General features: G+C 38.5%; 1 protein-coding gene across 1 annotated transcript; it reads right to left on the bottom strand.

Annotated features, from left to right (window-relative positions):
* Nucleotides 1-5,362: 5,362 nt before the first annotated feature.
* LOC121513897 (gastrula zinc finger protein XlCGF17.1-like) lies at nucleotides 5,363-18,808 on the bottom strand. The gene is made up of 2 exons (XM_041793917.1): nucleotides 18,597-18,808; nucleotides 5,363-6,582 (listed from the first exon to the last, which is right to left on the bottom strand). The coding sequence occupies exons 1-2, from the start codon at nucleotides 18,637-18,639 to the stop codon at nucleotides 5,564-5,566; spliced, it is 1,062 nt and encodes a 353-aa protein (XP_041649851.1). The 5' UTR covers nucleotides 18,640-18,808; the 3' UTR covers nucleotides 5,363-5,563.
* Between the last annotated feature and the right edge of the window lie 240 nt (nucleotides 18,809-19,048).

Here is a 19,048-nt window from a genome sequence, read left to right as displayed (position 1 = left end):
TCAAACTAATAGTGTCATATTTATACATAATTCATTCATGGCCTCATGCCCGTAGCTAATTAAGCAAAAGCAGAAAAGCAACAAACTGGTAGTCATCAATACAAACATGCAATGATTCTACACCAAGCTTTTCCAGGGTTTCAGAATAAATATCTGACCTCAGTGAGTGAATCAAGATTCCAAAATACCGTGGATCCATTTACAACAAAAGCAATGTGTGACAATGAATCATGGGCTATTTTTACAGAGGAGACATCTGACAGAGGTTTGTCATTCATGAATGGATTCTGTTAGTTCCCATTTTTACACATGGTGGTAAACAAACCCAAAATCAAATGTGTCCAAGTTTCTCTGTTGGTGTGTAAGAAACATGGAATACTCTCTTTCATATGTATTGGTCATGTGACTTTCTCTTAGCATTTTGGACCTCTGTTATCAAACTGACATGTCAGTGCTTCCATGTTACTATTCCCTTTTCACCCTGGTTATGTCTTCTGGTAAGAAATATTTTAGACAAGTGGAATAAGTATGAATATCAGTAAATACACATATAGAGAAAAATTGTTGGCACCCTTCAGTTAAAGAAAGAAAAACCCACAATGGTCATTGAAATACCCATTGAAGTAATAATAAAAAAAATGTACTGGAAATTAACCTGTAAAAATCAGATATTGGTTTTGAATTATGGCTCAACAGAATCATTTTTGTTGCACAACCTTATGAGGCAACCATTGCAATCAAGTGACTTCTGCACCTGTCCCAGGTATTTTGGCCCACTTCTCATGAGTAAACAGCTACAGCTGTCTCAGATGTCAAGGGTTTCTTCTCCAGACTGCATGTTTCAGCTCCTTCCACAGATGTTCAATAGGATTTACATCAGGCATCATAGAAGGCCACTTCAGAATAGTTTTGTTTGGTTCTTAGCAGGGATGTCGTTAGGCCGTTTTTGAGGGGTGTGATGTCTTGTGTTTAAACTGAACCCAACTTCAGTCACTTTCTGCCCATGTTCTTCCACACTGGTATTTTATGATGATCATTGTGATACGTGTCGTTGGTCATCAGTGACCCACACACACAGGATCACAGGTTGATTTAACATAATATCTAGTGAAACTTGTCCAAACGTGGGTGTTTTACTTGATTTGTAATGTACTGCTGATAATAAAAACTGTCAATAGAGCAGAAACAGGAAACCAAAGCTATAGAATGAGGCAGTGTGGAACGATGTGTCTAAGAGAGCTGCAGGTGTAAGGCAGGTCCGGTTTTAGTCATTTCGAGGCCCAGGGCAAAGACCAATATGAGGCCCTTCCCCCTTTAGCTAAAAGTATCAATAATGAGTGGGAAAAATTAGAAAGCATCTCTTTTATGTTAATAAAGCCACAGAACTACTGTAAATGCCCCAATGTGAGATATAAATTCCTAAATAGCCAAGCATAATTTATCAGCTCTTTGAAAAGCATCCCCGAGCTCAAACTAATATTCTAACATGTCATTAGACCAGGTGGAATTGCATTAATAATAAAAATATATACAGTATATGCTCATTATCTGTAACATATCATTTCCTCTAAACACTATAGACATTTTTATGTGGCCTATTGCATCCTATTTAACTACACAATAATCCAACAATTCACTATTTCATTTTATTTCAACTATGGATCAGATGATCTATGGATCTTCGTTACATCCCCAGTTTTGGAGTCTTGCTTAAGTATTTTAAGACAATATTGCTCTCAGGTAGAATAAGGTTGAGTTCCAATGGTATAGATTGTCTTCAGACACGGAGAAATATCAGTGCCTGGCAAAAATAAACTAGTTTTATTTGGAAAGCATGAACAGCCTGAAAGAAGAAAGAGAGGAGTTATGAAACTATATTTTTAGATATTATGTACCATATTTATATTTAACTAAATGCATTAATGGATATTTTCCAGCTTTTTTTCCATAAACTCACTCCAGCATATAGACCTTTAAATACCAACTCATAAACTCACTCAGGCTGATATTAGAAAAAAGGAAGACCTCCTCAGGGTTCAGGAAAGGACAGTCTTCCAATGAAAAGAGAGTGAGCCGGATTATAGGTCCTGATGAATGCTCTAGAACTAATAATTAATTAGTTAATTAAGCATTTTAAGGTGTGGAAAGCATTACCTGCAACCCTTGGGGCTAAGCCCACCCTGTCTTTCAATCCTAGTGACAGCCCTGGTGGTGAACATTCAAAAGTGTTTAGTTAGACGCATGAAGACACGGGTATGAAAGCCTATGATCAGAGAGGTTTGGGGCAGAGCTGGAATATTATTTGAAAAATAACTGAAACAGACATTTAGAGCCTCTAACCAACAAAAACCTGCCATATCAATTATCCCCCCCCCTTGGAAAACTTGTGTTTTGATTTCAAATTTCAGTTAACACTCATAAATTATTAATCTGTGCCTGTTCCTTTCAGTTGTTTGTTTAAAAATTATTCAGATATTTACAAAACAAACAGAGTCAGAGGTTGGGGTTGGAATAATCGTTCATTAATCATAATTAAGGTAAAAAGTTCAAATAATCATGATTTGAATTTTTGCCATAATCCCCCAGCTCTAGTTCGAGGTCTCACTCATGTACCTTTGTTCTGCTTAAAATAAATGTAACGTCAAGGCTGCATTAAGCTGCATTCAGCCAAAAATGTTATATCATTATCGCAATAAATAGAGCAAAATATCGTGACACATTTTTTAGCCCATCCCTAAATGGCAGTAATCTGGTAACATAACAATTCAACTTTATTTATAAAGCACAATTCATAGCTGTAAACTCAATGTTCTGAAGATTTATTTAATCAAAGAGCACAATGCATGTATATTATGGGGCTAATATGAGTATAATGTGAGTGAATAAACAGAAAATGACTAAATGTGATAATAAAGGAATGATGCTACTCTAGTTTGATGGAGAGTGGATGATTTGAAAATAAAGAAAAAGATCATTAACGGCCTAGAATTTAGGATGAAAATTGAAAAAAAAATTTTTAATTAATTGTTGTAATGGAACCATTGGAGACACGGTCAACCTTGATGAGTTGGATCAGAATCCTACTGTTTGCCACAGAAGAAGGATGAGGAGATGAACTGTCTAGGAAGGTTCAGAAGAGCCTGGGCTACCGTTTGTATCAGCTCAGTCAGATCTTTGATCGTTGAGCCGATTTGTTCTGCAACAGCGCAAAGGTAAATCTCTCAGAGAAGACAGTCTGACAAACATGGGAAGATGGGTCTCTCCCAAGGGTTCTGGTGGACACTTCTCTTTCCAAGAAAACAGTTCTTAATTCATCCAATTAATATCAAAATGAATGTCTCAGGACAGTCAACATCACTTTGATTATTGGATCAGTGATGAAAAAATAGCGGGGACATAATCCCCTGTCTCTTGAATGATAGACGTCTATGTTACCACTTAACTAGCAGACAAGCTGATGATACAGGCGTAGTTTACCTACAAACCGAAGACGACATCTGAAGTGGCTGGAAAAATCAACAAAACACATATGTGAAACAATATCAAATTAATGTCTCAGGATGGTCGACATCACTTTGATTATTGGATCACAGTGATGAAGTCTGGACTTGCAAGGAAAAGAAAACAACTCTGCTGCAAAAAAAGAGCGCAAAGGCTATAAAACTTTAAAGAATTTGTGCTGGATCAAAATAAAGGTCGAGGTTTGATTACATTAGTGAACCTGGCTCAGACTTGAAAGAAACAAAGAAGGAAAGTGTTTAACGGAGAAGTTTAAAAAAAAAAAAGTACTTTGATAACTTATGAAGATAAAAGGAAAGACAAATGACTTGTAGAAGTAGAAAAACTCTAGCCTGGAGACTGTGAGTTCTGACACCCACTTAAAGAGAAAAGAAGGAGGGCCAACTCCATCTGAATTTTCCCTCCTCTGGGAGATTAAATGTCACCTTGTGAACCAAATTAGTAATTCAATAAGATCATGTAGGAATAGCATAAATGGTTATAAAATTCATCAATTAAGCATCAATTCAACAACAGTTAAACTGTCATACAGTTAAAAATGAAACAACATAGCTAGCCAGCCATGCAACATTGAAGTATGAAGACACAAAGGGAATTTGTCACATGTAGATGGGTGTGTGACTGATACTGGACAGTAGATGGCACTGTTGGTCCATGGAAGACATCTGAATTAAAATCACAACTCAATTTCTCAGCCATATTACATGCTGGAGGAATATGAAACATATCGTAGTGTTTCATGTGAGCTACCTCAAATGAATATAAACAGTTCCTGTTGAAACGTATGATGTTTACAGTAGTTATGGGACTTCCAGCTCATACAGTTTGAGTCTTGCAGAGAGAACCAGAGTTATTTATGATCCCCATCTGGTTTTGTTGATTAGAAGTAGGAAGGTTTTGTTTTAAAAACAGTTCAAGAAGGTGAACATTTTATGGCTTTGGTAAGACACAGAATTAGTCGGTGAGATGGCTTTGATTCTGGCCATCCAATCAGATATCTCCAACTCAAGGTGTTGATCTCTCATGGGGATCTGTCATTTATTCAAAGTGTCAGGTCCAGTGTCTTCCTGTCTGAGAAGATTTTTAGGCTCAAAAGGTTCATAAACAAGGATGGGTAGTAGGTAGAGAGGGGTGAAAAGTCCACCCTGCTTTTAGAAATCCTGCAGACAGGGTTGTAGGGCAGCAGCAGATTTAGGCCTTGATACTGCTACACAATCAACTCGAGCAAGTTTACCCCCCTTTTTAAAGTCAGTAGTTGGTGTTTCAATCAGCTCTTTGTTATCTGTTGCATCAAGCCATGTTTCTGTAAGAATAATGCAGTCCGGTTTATTTTCATGAATGATGTCATTAAGCAGAAACGCTGTTAACCAAGGATTTAACATCAAGGAGGGCCGATTCCAAGCAGCAGGTGGGGGTGGTGGAGTCTGATTTGCTGCAGTTTGATTCTTAACATGAATGCCAAGATTGCTCACAGCCTGTCTAGATTTCACAATCCTCCTGTCACTGATTCTGACTGGAATCATGGCAGGACGGGTGGATGTCTGGGAGAGGACACAGTGGGAGTTTTACTTTCCTCGGTGTCTCTTGATGGCACAGCGGGGCAGTGAGGAATTCTGCTGAAGATGCTTGAGTTTGTAAGAGCAGAAGGTGGCTGATGGGGGGCTATGTGCACAGATGTTGGTAATGATAATAGAGAGCTGTTTGTGATGACGTCAATCCAAGTAACAGGTAACTTAAACAGTAAAGTGACCTTGCACTAGTCATGAAAAAGTAGAGGAGTCAAAGTCTCTATTCTTTTTTTCATTGTTTTTATTGCATTTTTTTATTTTTCATTCAACAGAACAGTGTCTTTAAAACTAGAAAAATAACCAAACAAACACAACAGCTCTTACATGAGAAATGAAAAACTAGGCAAAGTCTCTTTTCTAGCAGATCTCAAATATCAAAGCTAAAGCTTCTCAGCAGTGTCGGTTCTTCTCAACCATCAACCATCAACCATCAAGTCAGCAACAATTCTGGGAGACCTGCTACATGTTAATTAAGGTTAACCATTATTGTCTGAATGGATATTCAGGTGGTTGTTCAGAAAACATTTCTTGGTAAATGATCTTCCACAGGTACCACAGGTGTACGGCTTTATACCAGTGTGAGTACGAATGTGCTGATTCAAATGTGATTTCTCCCTGAATTTTTTTCCACAGGTGCTGCAGGAGAAAGGCTTCTCACTTGTGTGTGTTCTCATGTGGACTGTCAAATTATTTTTACACCTGAAAGATTTGTTGCACATTGTGCAGGTGTGTGGTTTTTCACCTGTATGGATCTTTATGTAGTGTTCCAAATTAAATCTATTTATGAACGATTTCTCACAGGTACCACAGGTGTACGGCTTTGTACCTGTGTGAGTGCGAATGTGCTTATTCATAAGCGATTTTGTGTAGAATCTTCTTCCACAGGTGCTGCAGGAGTAAGACTTCTCACCTGTCTTTCTTCTCATGTGGTCAGTCAAATGATCTTTTAGTCTAAAAGATTTGTTGCACATTGTGCAGGTATGTGGTTTTTTACCTGTATGGATTTTTAAGTGCTGGTCAAACTTAGATTTATTTGTGAATGATTTCTCACAGTCACCACAGGGGTACAGCTTTCTACCTGTGTGAATTAGAATGTGCTGACTCAAATGTGATTTCTGACTGAATCTTCTTCCACAGATGCTGCAGGAGTAAGGCTTCTCACCTGTGTGTTCTCTGTCTCTCTTTTGTCTTTGTTTTGATTTTACAGTTATCTCTGAGTCTTTCTGCTTGTTGGAATTTTGATTCTCATCAACATGAGAGCTGTGAGAAAGGATCTGGTGTTCATGTTGGCTACCTGCTTCTCTGTTCTCACTTTCCTCCTTAGTAGGAGTCATTAACAACATGTCAGTCTCCTCCTGTTTGAGCTGCTCTTCCTCCTGCTCCTCTTTAATCTGTGGAGGCTCTGGTTCCTCCTGGTCCAGACTGGACTTCCTCTCCTGGTGACAGAGCTGCTGCTCAGCCTCCTCCTCCTTACACACATGTTGCTGTGGGACATCTGGAGATACAAAAACAAAGTCAGGAGGAGGAAACATGTCATTAGTGCCAGTATACAACTGTTTGTTCAACCAAAATGTTTTATACTTACAAAATACCACATGATATCAATGACACATTCTTTATTTTAAAGACTGATCATGAAAATATGACAAAGTTTACATGTGAGTACACATGTTGCTGTTTGTTCCATAGAGAATCACTGCAACCTTATATTAGGTCAAGATTTTGGTATGAGAACCTGGGTTTTTCATAGGATCAGTTATCCTGGATCGTCAAGCAAACTGCTTTGATTTGAATTGATCTTTATTCATCTCAAACATAAAAAATCAACAGAAATACAACAATTCATTGCCTAATGACAATCATATCACTTGTCATACCAAACAAAAGGACAAAAAAAAGAAAAGTGAGATCCAGCAATGTTTGAGAAGGAACAGGTGGAAGCATAAATGCGTATCTAAACCTGCCCCTACCTTCCATATTACTTCATTATGAAAGATTTTACAATCTGAGTACAAAAGTATCTAAACATAATATATAAGCATGCATTAATACCTACTATATAACTAAATTTTAAGAGATTTTAATGCCTAAGTAAATGCATTTATACATGCACAAACCAGTGTAAACATACCCATACATCTTAAATACCTACTCTATTCATTTTAAGAGAGTTTGATACCTGAGTAAATACGTGTACATATACCATGCTTACATGAACACACATGTATAAATGTCGTTCACATTACTTCATTTTAAGAGATTCTAACACCTGAGTAGTTATATGTGTATACACATAACAATTTATACACATTTAAACAAAACTTACCTAAATACCTACGAACATAAACATTTTCATAAACATTTTCATCCACACATTTCCACCAAACTATGAGATTCTTGAACTCTATACTGATCTATTAATACCTGCTTATAACAGGACTTGAAATGTTTTGTGTTATTTCACACTTTAAGTTTAATATCAAGCCTGTTACAAAGCATTACCCCACAAACCCTGATGCACATGCTTTTTTGAGTTGTCTGGACTGCAGTTTGTTTAAATTTCAACTCCCCCCTCAAATTATACTCCCCTTGTCTGCTTGAGAAAAGTCTCAGTAAGTTCTTTGGCAGTACTCTGTTTTTTGCGTTTTGCATAATCCGAGCAGTTTTAAACTTAATTAAATCCATAAATTTAAGTTCTTTAGATTTTAGGAAAAGAGGGTTAGTATGATCAAAATATTCTGCACGATTTATGATCCGTATCACTCTCTTTTTCAATGTGAATGAATTCATTCTTCTGTGAGGTACAATAGACCTCCTGCCATCATTTACTGACATTCATCATCAGCTGTGACTCTTCCTCTTGCATATGGTGGTCACATGGCGTAACCTCCCCAATAAAAGCCAGCAGTCCAGGCAGCATCTATGTATCGATATCTATGACATTGTCTATTTTAGCCGTATCCCATATCGGTTATTTATCAGTCCTCAGTTGAATGTGAAGCAGTTTCTGTTCCACAATCTTAAGGACCACTCCAAAGACTCTAAGCTGGTCTGAAGACTGAAGAATTAGATTTGAAGACCAATGAGCAGAGAGACATGAGAGCAGGCTTTCAAGAAGACACGCCCTCTGAGAATAAATTTCTTAAAATAAATATCAAAGAGTGAAATAGGATGGAGCTCAAAATTTCATTTATATCCTGATTCACCATCAAACAAGAAAGATGTTAAAAGTTCATAAAATAAAAAGAATCAGATATAAACTTTTACTCAAGTAGTCAGTTATTTCGGTTTATTAGATTATGAGGAGAATTAATACAGCAGCAGTCTGACTGTCAGTAAGAAACACTGTAAATCCATCATGGGGTCAATACAGGTTATCAGTCTGATCGTTAGTGAGCATCAGGTTTAATCATCAGCCTTCACATTTAATAATTATGCTAATAAATTATTTCATAATAAAGCATCTGCTGGTAGAAAGACTGTGCATGTTGTTTTAAATATACTGCAGGTTTCTCTACATGCAGGTGTTTGTGATCCCACACTGAGACCAAACACTGTAAATGTGGATTTTTGTGCTCATCAAAACAAGCGATCAATTTGACTGTCACTTTACTAACCCTGATTTAAACAGCAAAAGTTATTGTCAAACTTATAAATCATGTTATAAATGGAAGGAAATAGGGATGAACAGAGGAATATTACAGATATGAAACGATATCATTCAACATATAATGACAATTTCATTTTTTTTCATTTCCATTTTTATCCAAACAGTAAACCAATCAGTCAGTATATTAAACTGCATTTGTTTCTCTATTTTGAAATATTGAAGTAAATATGATAAAGGTATTAATACCATGGTTTTGGTGAATAATACTTGATTCTGATTGGCTCTGGAAATTCCACTGGTGTCCATTAACTTCTGATATATGGAAACTGATCGAACTTCACAAGTAGTTCCGGTCAAAAAGTCATTACACTGTTCCAAATTAATGCGCAGTAACCATTAGCCGTTACTCCGTTAGGAGTAAACATAGCAACCTGAGGCACTCATATTTTCTCAGCAGGGAGTACAGCGCTGCCAGCCTAAGGAGCCTGCAGACCGGCATCAACTCCAGGTTTAAGACCAGAAACGTAAGACAGTCTTATCTTCTATATCCGATGTACGTTTTGTTTCCAGCCTCACCTTAACTCTGAGAGGTGTCGCAAAAAACTCCCTTCCCTCCCATTCTAACTTCTATAAACTACTGTCAGAAGATTCAAATAACACAAACAAAAGACAAGAAGCCATTATTTCTTCGTAGAGCCAAAGGAAATACTTCTGATAACCCGGCATGATAATATCTGATAAATACTGACGTGTCTGATGGACAATCAGCACCTGCAGGGCGTGGACAGCTCTGTTTCCCATCTGTGACCTTGCAATGCAGAAAGAGGAAATAATTCTGTTTATTCAAGCAGCTGGTCTGATAAAACTTAGCTTTCAATCAGATGACCGTTAACATACAGGTTTCAGGGCTGTACAGTGCGACCTATGTGTCGCAAATGCTACAAGAAAAATGGTCTGTGCTACAAGTTTGTCACTCCTCATCGCACAGGTGCGATGACAAGGAGAGAGAGGTGTGTGCATGCCAGACACACCGATTGGATAGGATTTAGCTACTTATTGCCTTGAGAACTTAACTTCACTCAACTTTGATTTGAGATTCATGCCCAGCCCATTTATCTTATACTTCTCACACAATTTAAATTCAAGCGGAATGTAATTTCCTCTAGTCATGCGCAATCCTGCGCGTCTGGAGTAGAGATAGACTGATATGTTTTCTTCAGGGCCGACACTGATTATTAGTTGTCAAGGAGGCCGATAACCAATATTTGGAGCCAATAGTCATTTGCAGTAAAAGTGAAAATACTGGCGTCAAAATTTTGAACAATACAAACTCCAACACCTAACTTTGTCAAAACCAGGCTGCTACATTACTATCAGTTAATGTTACTTTAGCTGAAAAAATAGTACAATAGCAACAGAAGAGACTATTCATTCCTGAACACTATGCAGTTTATGTAGGCTTTATGATGCAGTTACATTATGTCTTAAGTCTTGAACAGAAATATCATGCTTCTCTCTACAAGAAACTATCAAAGAGCTTCAGGGCACACTTCATCTAACAATATGTCAATTTCTGCTGCTTGGGATCTCTCAATCAACACAGAAAAATGTGAAGTAAAATAGCTTGGTAGTTAAACAGCCATTATTGCCCTCTCACACAAACACATGTCTTACTATTATCACTGATAATTTCCCTATCAATATTATCAGCAACCTTGTTTCAAGTGATTAAACCATTAAAAACACTAAATAACCTACAGCATCTTCACTTTAATAATCAGTGTTTATCAGAGGAACAGACAGGGGGCGGTAATGCACCAAAGTGATAGATGCCAAACGCTGTAAAACTGAAGAAGGAACAGACAGCTACTGCTAACGTAATGGGCCTCACAGTAAAGTTAGTCGTCGTGAGTTGTAGAGTTTCTCATGTAGCTTCCACACAAACACACACTATTCTCTACCATAGCAGACATTCTCCCCATAGCAACAGTCTGCTGAGCGTCTAGAGCCAGAGGAGGAGAAAGAAGACCGGTGGGCTAGCCGGTGGGCTAACGTCAGCTAATGAAAGCTAATCAGTCTTCACCTGAACGTGCTTTCCTGCAATAAAACTGGACTGAATTGAGCTCATTAGGTTCTTACTCTCTCTCACTCACACCCACACACACATCCATACTTCTACTATCATGGACTATTTCCATATCGATATTATCAGCAACCTTGATTCCAGTGATTAACAGACACGTCTGGAGGGACTGCGAGCGAGCAGAGCTGCCGCTTATGTTTATATAATGTTATTGGGCTCACAGTAACGTTAATAGTAGTTGTGAGCAGCAGAGGACTGGGATGTTTATTACAATTTCAGGAGTGTCTGCTGCCTTAACTTACCCTCGAAACATATAACAGTTCTCCGGCGCTCCGCTGTGTCTAAGCACCACGTACTATGCGTGTGCACAGCTTCAACTGCTGATTGGCTGTTACCTGTGCAGTGGTTCTGCATGTAACCAATCAGATGGTGCTGCGGATGGGACACATACTGTGCTGGAGAGAGTAGCGACTCCAGACAGAGAGGCGCGGCTGCATCACAGCCAAAATAACCCAGTTTACTCAGTTCATCTCTTTTCGGCTGTCGGATTTAAAAAAAAAAAAAAAAAAAAAAAAAAAAAAAAGGCCAAGGCCAATATGCGTCAAAATGCTGAATATTGGCGCCAATAATCGACCCAGCCGATAATCAGTCCATCCCTAGTCTGGAGTGTGAGTGGCCACGCTCCGCAGCTGATAGGATGGTGAAAGAGTGACCTGCCGCAGCTCAAACGGGGCAGGCTCTGGGAATATGCATTACAGGTGGTCGTCATGTTTATGAGGAGCGCTGCTTCAATCCCAAGATTTTTATTGAGGCAGGTAGACTAGACGATGTTAAAAATGAGTATCAGTTATCTTACGTCTCCTTCTCCTCATTCTCTCCAATTACGCACGCTTGATCGCAGTAGTTACTTTCACACTGCCTCTCTTTTCCGTGTCCGTTACGCCTTCGTTCTGCAACACCGTTCTGTATGAAAGCGACTGTTCCCCAATGGGGGGTCAATCTCGCCCCACCTCTGAGCCGGATGAAGAGGTAGTATCAGAGCTGTAAAAAACTTTTCTGCAATAAGTGTGAAAGGACGTCACAGCATTCCGTAACTGTAAGTGTGCGTTGTTGTCTCCATAAATGGGAGATTTAAAAACCAGCACAGTTTACTCGAGCAGCATTTCATCAGGGAAAACAACAGCGGGATAAAACAAAGAATAATATGGATTAACTGGAGAGACTGCATGGTCAGAGGGCTGATCACACTCTGTACAGGAGAGGAGAGAGCAGATACAGCTCAGCTCACAGCAGCGTCTGATAAGTTCCATAATGTGTTCAAGTGAGCTCGGTACTAAGTTTCCGACCTCCGACGTAAATACGTGTGCTGTGACACTGCTTAAAGTCGGACCTCCAACTCAGAAAGGGAGGAAAAAAAGTCTATTGGATCTAATCGATCAAAATGAATGTTCGTGTTATTTTCCCCGTATTCATTTAGAAAATACAAAGTTCTGAACCGAGAAATCCAGAGTTTCGAGTTTCATTGAAAGCAGCAGCTCGGACAGCGGCTGCCCTCTTATTACGGGGTGCCGGGGTGTGTGTGTGTGTAGGCTCAGGTGTGCGCGGCTTTGTTACACCTTTGTGTGACTTGCTCGTTGCGGAACAGAGACGGACATTCCCTTTAGCCTTTATTGCGGAATCTCAGTGTAAAAACGGCTAGTGAGTGAACTGTCAGTGAGAGGACAGAGCGCTCACAGTCCGCGCTAACTTCTGATTAAAGGTTAATGTATAAAAATGATGCATTTTCCCTTCACTATCGTACCTGCTGTTGTTTGTTAACAAGCTAATACATGTCTGAATGTAGCATACAGGTTTGGTATGACACGGACAGACAGGCAGCAGTGTCTGACGGAGAGATAGAGAGACAGGAGGAGTAGATTAATATATCCAACTCTGCATAAACTTTATGTGCACAGTTAGGGTAAAGACACAATTTGGTGACAGATTTTTACTTTTATTTACCATTTAACTCCAATTGTACTGCTGTTATCATTACACTGTTGGAGAGAAAAGAGGGATTTATTCATTTACATTAGCTCTGTAAACTTAAGATCCTAGTGTGATAGTACAATAGTACTCTAACCATGTTAAATGAATTTCTTATATTGTTACAAATATTTTCTATTACTCTGAGTATGAGTACATATATAAGGAGTGTCCAAACTATGGACTGTGGGCCAACTGTGGCCCTTGGTCCTTTTGATTTGGCCTGCAAGAAATCCATTAAAAAGGCCCACATAAGAGCATTAAACTGTACTCAGTTTCTTAATTTTACTTGGGATGCACAATATTGGAGTTTATTCAATATGGCGATATTTACAAATTAAATTTAGCCAATATCAATACCAATATATAAATGTAGTTTAGACAAAACACATCAGTCCTTGAAACACAGTTTTAGGATGAACAAAGAAACATACTTCAATGTCTAGAACACATTAAAGTTTAAGTAAATAGGATGAACACAGAAAAAGACTTCAGCTGTCAGTCCTGCCTAAAGTAAAAAAAAAAAAAAAGAATGATAAAAGGATTAAAGCAGCAAATAGCAGCATGAATGGAGCTCATTTTCTCCTCTGTCTGATCCCAAGGTCTGGTTTCCAAATCAGACTGCTCCAATCACCTTCAATCACCAAAACTTCTATAAAGTTATTCAGCTTCCTGCAGTTTGCTTGTTCTGTGTCTGAATGTGGCAATGAACTCTAAAATTATTAACAATGATTGGCTGTTAGCTTTTCCTAGACATCAATTAAGAGCTGTAATTTCGGCTGTTTTTGGTTATGTTTTTCAAATACATTCACTACTAATTTCCTGTATTCCGTATATTTCTAATGCTTTAAACGTTCTGTTAAGCTAATCCAAGGTCCAGGTCACACTGTACAGTCAGGAGCGGAGACTTTAGGCGTCTCTACTCTTCTTCTAGGTTGACAGTCTTAACTCACATTCTTGGGTAAGATAACATGCAGTTTGTTCCTACAGTCAAGGATCGTTTCCTCACAGCTTGTGTGTCTGTGAACCTTAGACAGAGACAGTCTGGCTCCAGTACGGCAGAGTCTGTGGATCATATTTTCAGTTATGATCAAGATCAAGGTTTACCAAAAGGCATAAGAGTGTGAACTACTTTGAGCTTTGTTAGAAATCTGGCTTCAACCTTTCACTGTGTTGATGTCACTGTTTCTCCTTGGCCAAGACTAGTAAACAGTACAGCTTAAGTCATCTCATCTCTCGTGTCTTTCTCTCACCTCAGTTTTTGGAGTATTTATGAAATATTTCTTGATCAGTAACAACAAGGGATGTCCTAAACACAATCACATGTATTGGATTGGGGCTGATACTAAGCTTTTAATTGATCAGCAATTGGCAGTTTGATCCATTCAGCCCAGCCGATCATTTACGTCAGTTGCCTTAAATGGAGCACAATTTATGACAGGCCGTAAACGCGCCAGTAACAACAAACAGCAGTAGCAACATTAGCTTCTGTGTGTTAAAATGTCAGCGGTCTAGAAATACTTAAAATGCGAGAGCGAAAACAGTCCAACGGCCACTAGCAGCATCTGTAACACGACCATTTCGCGAGGTGGTAGCAGCAGAACTGCATTGAATTCTACAAATTAGATCTGTCGTCTCCGAATTAAACATGCAGCAGAATATGGTGACTTCACTACAGCAACAGGGAGCTTCACCAAAGCAACACACACTGGACTTTCAGAGGAAAGACAAGTAGCCTCGAGAGAGCGATAAGGCAAGAAGATAACAGAAAAGGTGGTCAAATTCATCGCGCTGGACAACCAGCCCATCTCCGTGGTGGAGAATTTGGGTTTTTATCGTCTTCTTGAGCTCTTAGACCCACGCTATGCCCTGCCGTCTCAACATTACATTACTGACACTGCGTTACCAGAGCTGTATGACAAAGTACATGACAGCATACTAGAGGATTTAAAAAAGTAACTTCACTGCCGTTAGCTCAGATTTGGAGCTCAGATGTTTGCCCCATGTCACTGCTGAGTCTGACTGCACACTGGACTGAGTCCTCCACCTTCGAGTTAAAGCACGCAATATTACATGCATACCAGTTTCATTTTAAAGTAAGAGTGGGTAAAGAAATACAAGCGAGAGGGGAAAAAGTGATGTAGCAGCTCTAATTGCACTTTAGAAATTGCACTGAAATAAGAGTGCTTGTATTTGATATTTGGGTTTTGTTGCACTATTAATGTTTTAGTTCATGTCTCAGATTAAGCTGTCACATCTTAATAAGGATTGCTGTTTTGAATCTGTATGATTCATATGTTTTGGATCCTATTAAAATTAAACTTTTTACACCACTTTAAAGTGGAGTTGGGATGTTTTGAATTCATTCATTTGTTGTGACTAATAGAGTCAAGTTAACTTTTAAGTGGAATCATAATATTTAAAATTAATTTATTGAATTCATTTGTTATTGTGACTCTTGACTCTGTAACACCACCTCTACGTGAAACTGAGGTTATTTGAGTTCACTTTTTTGACTGCTCAGGTCAATCAGCTGATTACTTTAAGTGGATTTTGATTGTCTGATTGAATACTAAACACTGCACTGAGTTAATATGTAAATTTATTTTTTGACAGACAATTAAAGCAAAACAGAGCTATTACACCATTCTGAGCAGAAATGTGATTTTACATTTTAAACAGGAATATTGGCTGTACTGAGTTAAAAGGAATAAGTTTGAGATATCTAGTAGTAACAATTGAAACTTTAATCTAGGTAATTATGAGTATCCGATCAGGACTCAGTATCAGCAGATATTCAATATTAAAAAATCGTATCGGGATCGGAGGCCAAAAATGCTGATTGGGACAACCCTAGTAACAAACATTTTATATGATGTGCTACAGGTTCTGTGCTACAAAACTGTCGACCTCTGTAGCCCCAGTGCTATGGGCAAAAAAGTAAACATACAGCCCTGGGTTTAGAGTCTGATCTAAGGATGGGAATTGAGAACCAGTTCCCGTTGAGAACCGGTTCCAATCGGCTCGATCCATCGACATCATTAACATTTAATCTTAACGATTCTCTTATCGATGCCTTACTCCCGAGTGCCATAAAAAGCAGGCCTGGCATGTGACAGTCAGCTGAACAGAGAAGCTGAGAAAAGAAACATTTACCGGGCTCTACAGTGTGGCTACAAGGTGTTTAAAAAACACATTTTTATGTGAATGTGAAGTAATGTTCTGTGGGATTTTGAACAGAAAAAGAATGGAATTTAATATTATTTATGTCCGCGTTGTGCTTCAATGGTGAACTCCGTCCTGCCGAGAGTTCACTTTACAATGATCTTATAAAGTTACAGAATACTTTAGCACATAAAAAAAACAAAAAGCACTGATTAGTTTCATCTATATTTCACATTAAATAGGTACAGATAAGTTCAAATGTTCTTAAAAACCCTCAATGGTTTTGATTGTACATGGCATGGCTGCAGCAGGTATGTGTAATGATTTCTCATCACTGATGTACAGCCAGAAAGAAGAATTAGACCGTTTCAAAACTCATGCTGTCTTAGATCACATTGGAGCTAGCAGAGCACGTTTAACAGTTTGACTTTACAGAAGACTACTGCGGTGCCAGAACCGTGCCCACGCTGTGTCTGTGCCATGGTGCGCGAGTGTCTGTGCGCTGGTATGCCAGTGTTCGTCCTTTGCAAAGCTGTCCCGACATGATTAACAGGAGTTCAGTCTTCACTTTTAAAGCATCGTCACACACAAGCAGTTGTGCTAAGGGGGTGGAAAAATACATAAATTCTCGAGGAGTTTATTATTAATGTGCTCTAATCCCACAGCACCGTCTTCATTATGTTAAAGCAACACAGTAGCTATTTTCAATGTCCCAGGATACAGTATTACTGTACTACCATACATTTCTAGTGAACTGTCACAAAAACAGACTGAAGTGGTCAAAAGTGTGGCTTCATTTCTCCAAAAATGACACACACAGGGCAATGTCTGTCAAACAGTGATGTCTAATGCATGACATGCATCTTTTTGTCCAATAACTGTTAATTTTGCACAGATTCAATTTATTTTGATACCTCCTGAGATCTAGGATCCAGAGACTAGTTTTATATTTATTTTAAGGTTTTGTCTTTCAGAGAAAAAGAGCAGTAGTATTGTTTTCTAATTCAGGTTCACAGATTAAAGATCCAGAGAGCAGTTTGTTTGAACTGAGACATATCCAACAAAAAAGAGATTTTTTTGTATATTTTAGGATGTTCTCCTCCCAGTCACTTGATGTTTAACATTTAAAGCAATCCCAAAAGAAAATTCACAGGCAGGAATCAATAAGAAAATCGATAAAGAATTGAACTGATAAGTAGAATCGATAACGGCATTGATATCGATAAAATCTTATCAATTCCCATTCCTAGTCTGATCACAGAGGACTCTCAGTCTCACTCGTCCTCATGTCTTTTCATTGATAAATCCGTACAGAAAGTTTTTTGTTCTGTTGTGACTTTGTATCTATGGCCCGCCCTGTTTACTGGAGTACTGAACTATGTTACATGACCCATAATGCCCTTTGAGGTAGGACACCTCACCAGGCATTAACCCTTACATAAATCACAACCAGTTGAAGCAATAAAGTTTACATTTTGCCATATTCTGATAATTATATTTATTATCATAATTGTGACGCTGTTTAAGCTTTTCACCGAAAAGGTTTCTGCTGTTCTAGGTGTTCACAGTCACAGATCCTCATCCTGAAGAGACTTTGGACAGGGGCCATCAAGTACATTTGCACACGGGCCAAATTTAGTCTTGACAGAGTCTCTGGGGGCCAGACTTCCAAATAATGAAAATTTTAATCTATGTTTTGTTCTGAGTGACATATTACTTTATTAGTATTTGTATTTTCTTTCAAAACGCTGGACATTTTTAGGCATTACCAGTGAGATATATCCCAATAATGCAGTAGCACACAAGGAGACAGGCTGGGCTCCTGAAAATACCAGAGAATTGGTCCCAAACATTTATGATTTAGCACCAATATGAACTCATGTTTAACACTTTTCACTACTTCACTGCTTCATTCTGCCATTTCTGCAACATTTTCTTCCATATACCCATTTTTGATGTTTAATCACTCTTTGACACACTTTTCTGCAGTTTCACTACATTGCCATTGGCTATTTTTTCACCTTTTTGACACTTTTAACTAATTTCTGATACATTTTCACAATTTTTGCCTTTCAACCCAACTATTTTCCATTCTTTAACTCCTTTAAACCATTTCTCTTACCTGTCTTATCCCTCCTTTTTCTATTATTGCCATTTTTTGTCTATTTTTGCCACTTTTTATTACTTTTTTTCACTATTTTGCCACTTTTCACCCATTTTCATTTACTTTTTGCACCTTTTATCATTTAATACTAATGGTTTGCCACATTTTAACCTCTTCTCACCACTTTTCCTGCAAGTTTTTGTCCCTTTCTCCCACTCCACAACCCATTTGGATCTTATCGATCATTTTTGCCACTCTCTAACCCCTTTTCCTTTTGGGGTGGATTTAACAGCTGCAGACATTTAAAGCCAAAAGATACTCTTAAAACCACAACATCTTCTTCTTTAATGATCATCTGGGGGTCAAACAGGAAGATTTGGTGATCAGTGATGTAAGCTAACCTTAGCCCATTACAACTCAATCTAAAAAAAATCTGTGTTTATTTAACATTTGAGACTTATGTTTCGTCTTCATAACAGCATCTGTGATCACTAATACAAATCTAAAACCGTATGTTCTCACCTATTCTGTGTAAGATGTGAGGTTTCAGAAGGATACCCAGCATTCTGCGCTGACGGTTGATCTCTGCCTCGTCCTCGTCGGCAGCTCTTGTAGCATCGTCACAGATTTCCTAAGCTGCAACAGTTGGCCGCTTGTTGACATCTCTAAACTTCTCCACTGAAAACATTTGTGTTGTTCATTCAGCTGTAAAGTTCCTCGGTGTTTTCCCTGCCTCTTCCTTTAAATTTCCTGCAGACTAGACGCCACCAAGGCTCACTGCTGCCCTCCACAGGAGAACAACCGACTCTTTCGGCTCCCGAACGGCTCTTCGAGTACCAGCTGGGCTTCATTTGACCTGCAGTTTTACCAATAGCTGATACATGGGTAGGAATTTTACTCCAACTATGCTCACTTTTTAGTATCAGGCCTCCTGTTATAATTAGAAAATCAATTAAATGCAAGAACTTACCTCA

Source organism: Cheilinus undulatus, linkage group 8 (assembly GCF_018320785.1).
Source record: "Cheilinus undulatus linkage group 8, ASM1832078v1, whole genome shotgun sequence".
In the NCBI taxonomy this organism is placed as follows: Eukaryota; Metazoa; Chordata; class Actinopteri; order Labriformes; family Labridae; genus Cheilinus; species Cheilinus undulatus.
This window is presented reverse-complemented; position numbering and strand designations above follow the sequence as displayed.

Coding starts and splice junctions, on each gene's coding strand:
- LOC121513897 (XM_041793917.1), bottom strand. CDS start 18,639: ATGCTGGGTATCCTTCTGAAACCTCACATCTTACACAGAATAG. Junction 6,583..18,596: donor TCACATCTTACACAGAATAG/GTGAGAACATAC, acceptor TTGTATCTCCAG/ATGTCCCACAGCAACATGTG.